The sequence below is a fragment of the Pinus tabuliformis genome, chromosome 2_1 (genome assembly GCF_031772625.1).
Source record: "Pinus tabuliformis cultivar Carrire ecotype Pingquan chromosome 2_1, CPIR1, whole genome shotgun sequence".
Taxonomy (NCBI): Eukaryota; Viridiplantae; Streptophyta; class Pinopsida; order Pinales; family Pinaceae; genus Pinus; species Pinus tabuliformis.
In genome coordinates, this window is record NC_142299.1 from 864,704,948 (window position 1) to 864,711,490 (window position 6,543).

General features: G+C 30.3%; 1 protein-coding gene across 1 annotated transcript; it reads left to right on the forward strand.

Annotated features, from left to right (window-relative positions):
- The first annotated feature begins 4,101 nt into the window (after window positions 1-4,101).
- On the forward strand, window positions 4,102-5,346 carry LOC149203411 (proton pump-interactor BIP103-like). Its single transcript, XM_089401863.1, has 5 exons — window positions 4,102-4,254; window positions 4,345-4,533; window positions 4,636-4,920; window positions 5,014-5,118; window positions 5,212-5,346. Exons 1-5 carry the CDS (start codon window positions 4,102-4,104, stop codon window positions 5,344-5,346), a joined length of 867 nt encoding a protein of 288 aa, XP_089257989.1.
- The last annotated feature ends 1,197 nt before the right edge of the window (window positions 5,347-6,543 follow it).

Consider the following 6,543-nt stretch of genomic DNA (forward strand, 5'->3'; position numbering starts at 1 on the left):
ACCCCGTCCAACGGATCCTTGAATACTGCTTCCCATTGCAATCATGAACTCTTTTGCATAGTATTCCTTCAAATCTCAAATATTACATAATTTGTTGGCAGTTATGTCTGAGAGACAGAAAATCTTAGGCGCAAGAGTTTATGTTCCTCCTCTTGGTTTTGGTCCTGGTCGATAATGTTTAGACAACGACGCCTTCATTCTCCTGGTGGATAACGTCTTGCAGTTTAGACAATGATGGATGGAGGCCTGCAATGCAGAGTGTTTATACAGAGCTAAGCCATGTGTATGATGAGTCAGGTGTATGTTTCCCCATAATGATACTACTTGTTCAAAGATATCCTCTTATATATTACTTGGTAAACATCAAATATCTGTTAGCAAATTTGACATTTACCCTAAGTTTTAGTAGGTGTTGCCTATATATGAGGCCAAACAGAACCACTAAGTAGTGCATTGGTTTACATGGGTTGAAATAACGGTTGGATGAATACTTTATAAAATATAAATAGAAAACATTAATTTGAATGGGTTGAAATAATGGTTGGATTGGTTTGCATTAGTTGAAATTGGTTGAATAACGGTTGGATCAATAATTTATAAAATATAAATCGAAAACTTTAATTTAAATTAAATTGACTAACTTGCTTTCTGTGCAAGGGATAATGAAAAGCCCAAAGACTATTGCAATAGTTCCTGCAATCCCAAAAGGGAAGGGACTATTAATGCAATTTACTGACCATTAAACCATGAGGTGAAAATATTGGAATATAACGACCTTTCAAAAGGTATATGTTAATAAAAATGACACAAAAGATACAATTTCATATTAAGTTTCACATCACACAAATTTAAATTTTCTTTAAACTATGTCTCAATTAGTCAATAAAACACAATATCAAATGTAATATTACTATTTTACATTACAATAATATTAAATAATTTAAATTTTCTTTAAATTATGTTTCAGTTACTCAATAAAACATAATGTTGCTATTTTACATTACAATAATATTTAATAAACAATTTTCCTCCTTCTTAGGAAATAAAAAATAAAAGTAGGCTATTTCACATAACCAATTTTTTTTTTTATATAAATATGAACATTTAAAATATATATTTTTCCTTTTTCTCATATAAAAAAATTATTTATGAATATTTTTAATTAAATATTAAATATTTATTTTTAAATATTATTAAAAAATAATATTAAAAAAATTAATGTGGTTTATTAGACCTTAAGAAAAGAGAGTTTAATTGATATTCCTCAAAATCTTGTTTCTATGATCAAGATATTCACTATAGTTGGGCTAATAACATTAAAAAATATATTAATAACATATAGATTAACGTTATATATATATATATCTATATATATAACGATATGAATGATGCCCCCATTAACACAAGTAAATCCATGTGGAGTAAGTAATTTTCAGGTTCCTTATGTACTAGACTAAAAAGATATGAATGAATAGTTACTAGTGAGAACAATAGTAGTAACTCAGATATGAATAAATGGATACTAGGGAGGATAAGAATAGTAACTCATTTTATTCATTTATTTAGAGAACAATATTAGTTTACATTATATTCATACATCTATCATAATTGGATAGATTGCTTCTATTTATGTCTTAAAGGAAACTATTGTAAAAATAGGGTACAATGAATCATATCATTCCTTCCAAATCATTTTCCTTAAAAAACGATGACAAGCGTTGTCCATTAATTTGAATTTTCAGAAGCAAGTGAACTAATTTCTCTAATGTATAATTCATTTTTGGAATTTATTAAAGGCAAACATGAGGTTGTGTGCAAATTCACTCAATTAATTTAACTATGAACCAAATCTTGATTGATTATTCACCCATATAAAATGCAACATATGCATGAATAACAATTTTATGATTGTGTGACTGCATGTGATATAATATTGCGGTCAAACCCCAATATAACAAAAAATATTCCTTACGTTGAACATAAATTATAAAATCAAAGATGAAATCAATTACAAAATAATGTATGGGTACTTTAGTGTTTGGTTGAGTGGTCCATTGACACTTAAAATATTTTTGCCACATTTTCTCTATAATCTTTATCTTTTTTTTTTACTTTGTTATTTGACTATGCAACATTTGATGTACTTATTATTCATTTCATATGACAATAAGACCAAAGTAGTAACTACATGGTCCAATGACACTTACAAAATTTTTGTCTCATTTTCTCTGTATTCTTTATCTTTTAATGGACTTTGTTATTTGACTGTGCAACATTTGATGTATTCATCATTCATTCCATATGACAATAAGACCAAAGTAGTAACTACATTATGTGTGAAGAAGCCACCGAGAATAGAAGTTTTATGAATTGTTGTAAAGAAATAACTTCAAGGTGAAGTAGGACATGGGAAAGGATAGAAGATGGGTGATAGTACCCACCTACCATAGATAGTAGGGTACATGAGAATCCCACACAAAAAGACCTTGAATGTAAGCAATGTTGTAGGGGTTGAGATTGTGCAGAAGAATGACAATATGATGTGGGTTTAATGAAATTATGAATGATGATATATGTTAACATGGTTTGGGTACCAAACATTAAATCTTCTAGAGTTGTATGGAAAATGTTAAGTCTTATACAATAAACTACGTTGAACTATTTACTTGATTTCAATACACACAGACACACATATCCAAAACGTCACTATGAGCTTCGTCGTCCTCTCGATGTGTTGCCTCTATTCTTCTTTCAACAGTCATACTTTGTCATAAAAATAATAAGGCTAGCAAATTGATACCCCAAGTTGGCACTATTACACCTAACAAAGGGTAGTGAAGCACATTGGACACTGAATGAACCATTCAATAACTTTGTGCATGCTCTTGGTACTCTTTCCTCGATTATCCTCGAGTGCTCTTTCAATGTTCTTTCCCTGGAGGGTGCATTCATTTTTCCATTTTCATTTGAATTGCCAGTTTGCAACCCATCATCCACATAGGGAAAGTTATCATATGTAGTGCGACGTTAGCATGTCATTGGCATTTAATGAGCAGCAGAAGCAAAGGTAGGGACAATTGATCTAGTTTTTGAATCTATTGATTGAGATCAAGATGGAAACCTAATATCATAGGAGGGGATTGAAGTATAGATTTAAATATCATCACAATAACATTCTTCTAGTTTCTGTTCATTTAGATATATAAGGTGTCAAAGCGAGAGCTCTATCTTAATCCAACGAGTTTATTTGTCCTTGCTAATTCAGTGTTTTATCAAAGTCTTCTCACTACTCCTGCATATAGCACGTCTTTAGTTGGAAGATATTCACGTCTTTAGTTGGAAGATATTCTTCGTTATCCTCATATCAAGAAAATTTTGTTTGCCTCAAATTTTCACTATTAGATTTAGCTTGGGCTGCAAATGGCACTATGACTAATGTTATTTCTTTCACATATTGGAAAATCTCCACTTACTTTATTGTTAGCATTTTCTTATTCCAAGTAAGGTGTAATGTGCATCTTCTTTGATTTCTAATAAATAACATGAATAAATGTAACTTATTTATCATTTGATAACAAATTTGTAGCTTTCATAAAAGAATATTTATTTAATAAATTCTATATTTATTATTTAATAAATTGTATTGAGATGTTATATTGTTTTAATGTAGCAATTTTAAATTTTTTATAGTATTTTAGTGTAACCATCTAAAAATAATAAATTTAAAAATGATTTTTTATAAACATTTTATTTAATATACACGTGATTTTTTTTTTTTTTTTGCCATAACCTTGGATCTTTGAAAAGCATCTTTGAAAAGTTACATGAATATATGCCGTTTCAAATGAAATTGAGCACATGGCGACCGACATGTTCTTGACCTTCGTGTACGTCGTTGGGCAGTTTTCGTTGATTTTCAATATTAATACAACAAATCCGCAACCAATTTTTCCACACAGAATTTCTGGATTTGAGCGAGCATAATACAGCAGAGGCAGAGGAAGGGCGTTTCTGTTAACTTGGTACCTAGGTTAATTTAAAGTTTGGGTTTTTGCTTGACACACATTGTATTACTAAAAACAAACAAAGAAAACAGAAGAAATGGCCGCGGAATCAAACTCCTACCAACCCCACGAATTTTACTTTGTTGCATACCCATTTTTGGAGTTGGCTGAGTCGAAAGACACCGAGAGAGAGTTTGCACAGTATCGTAAAAAACGGTCTGAGATAATTGACACCATAAGAGCCAAAACGGTAATAATGGCTTATTCTCTGTAATTTTCTGTTATTAATATATTCGACTATAACAATATGGGCTCTTTTGCGATGGTTTCTTTGTTACAGGTAGAGCGGAAAGAAGTTTTGGAGAAAATAAAGCCTCTGTTTGATGAAGAAAAAGCGTACAAGGAACGTTGCAACGAAATAAGTAAAAGGTTATCCGAATTGAATTTCAATTTCAAGAATGTAAGAGTGCCGAAAGATGCCGGCGATAACCATAATATTCCCTCATCTGAAGAAGAGATTGATCGAGCGGTATGGCGGCTTGTTGTTTGCTGCGCAATATCACCTTGAAGTTTGATTCTACTGCAAAATTAAATTGTTACTGACAGCTATCTTCTTTTGTTTTTTATGCAGGTGGCTAAACTAGAGGTACAATTTAAGGGAGGGCGCAATACGCGAGTAGAAGAGAACCACCTGCTGAAACAGATAAAAGATCTGGAGAAATCAAGAGGACAAGTTTTGAGCGTTGAAGATTGGAATCTGAAGAGGAAATTGAAAGATATTTGGAATGAGAAGAAAGCGTTGCGTGACATTGATTCAGAAATCCGATATCTGGAGAAAGATCTCCAACATTATAAATCTTCCATGAAGCACCTTTCTCCATCTCTCGATCAACTACGTACTCGCCGATATCAAAACGTAAGTTTCAAACTATATCAATAGAATTTAATATTACAACTTAATTGAGTAGAAGTCATTAATTTTCTATTCCAATGGCTTCCTTTCCTGCAGAATGAGCTCTCTTTGCAACTGCGGGCCGTAAGGGATGATGCGATGTTTGATTTCTACAGGAACAATCACAACGTTTCTGACCTGGAGAACAGGTCAAGACTTGAGGTATATAATATTTTTATTTTTGGTTTCTTCTAGGGTTTCTAACTTCTTAATATACCAGAGAAATTAACGGACTGCATATTCATTCAATTGCAGGTTGATAAGTTCATGGAAATGTGGAATGAAAATAAAGAGTTTAGGGAAGAATATGAACGAAGAAAGTTGATGGCTCGCAATCAACAAAATTGCTCTGATGCCAATGTTACAGATAGCAACAAATCCCAAGAGTAGTCTTACTAATTTTTCAATTACATATTTTTTGGAATCATTTCCAGATCAGTTTTTCCATTTATTTAAGAACGTCGTAATAGGTAATTTAGGAATTGCTGTTCAACTTTTTGAACACTATTTAAAACATAACCACATATGTTTTGCAATGTTTCTTAAAATATGAAGATATAATTATCTTGTTGCTCTATAAAATGCTTGCAATATATGAAATGGATATATTTAATACAGAAAATTTAATAAATATAAATAAATTATATGTATTTCTAATTAAGCGAACCTTGCTGCATAACCATAGTTTTAAATGGTAACTGTGAGAAGACTCATGATATAGTTAGTATTACTGTAGGTTGAATATTTCGTAAGTTATGTAAAATGCAGAAGATAATTCTTATACTAGTTAATGAAAAAATAAACAATATATAGATAAACAATTATTTGATGAAGAATAAACAGAAAACAACTCAATAAAATTGTAATAATAAGTAATATAGGGATACACAATTACTTGATAATGGTAATGATTATGTGTCCAATTTTTGTTTTTATTAAAGAAAAGCTTTTTCTTTAAACCACATTCAATGTGTCAGCTGTTAAATTGGGTGCTTCATGTTTTATATTTTTAGTTAAAATATAATAATAAATAATATAGAGATGTATAATTATTATTAGATGATTTTGTGAGAAAAATTAGGGAAAAATATTTTCCTTTCAATTATATCTATTATTAAATAGGTATCATTTAATGCTATAGTAGTAAAAAGTTGCATTATAAAGTAAATAATTGGTTATTGTTTGTCATTTTTGTTTTTTATATACTTTTGATTGTGTTATATAGATCTCTTATTTCTAGCTATATGATCCAAATGAAGATTTTTTTTGAAACCAACATCCAAATTTAACTACTTTTAAGTAACCATATCAACATATGTCAAAACAATAGAAAACATGGAGATATTCAATTTGAGACTACTAAGCATACTCTTAGGTCCCTCCAACAATGGTCTATTAATCCATTCTTCAACCTCATTTTACTAGAAGGTATATGGATTATAAAATTGTACATAAAAAAGCTCACCACCATTATAAGTCCTCAAGACCTTAATCTTCTTATTAGTCTCTTCAATCTCCTTAAACCGATTAGAAATAAGATTTTACTTCTAGGAAAATATACTCATGTTCTTCTAGAACATTCATAAA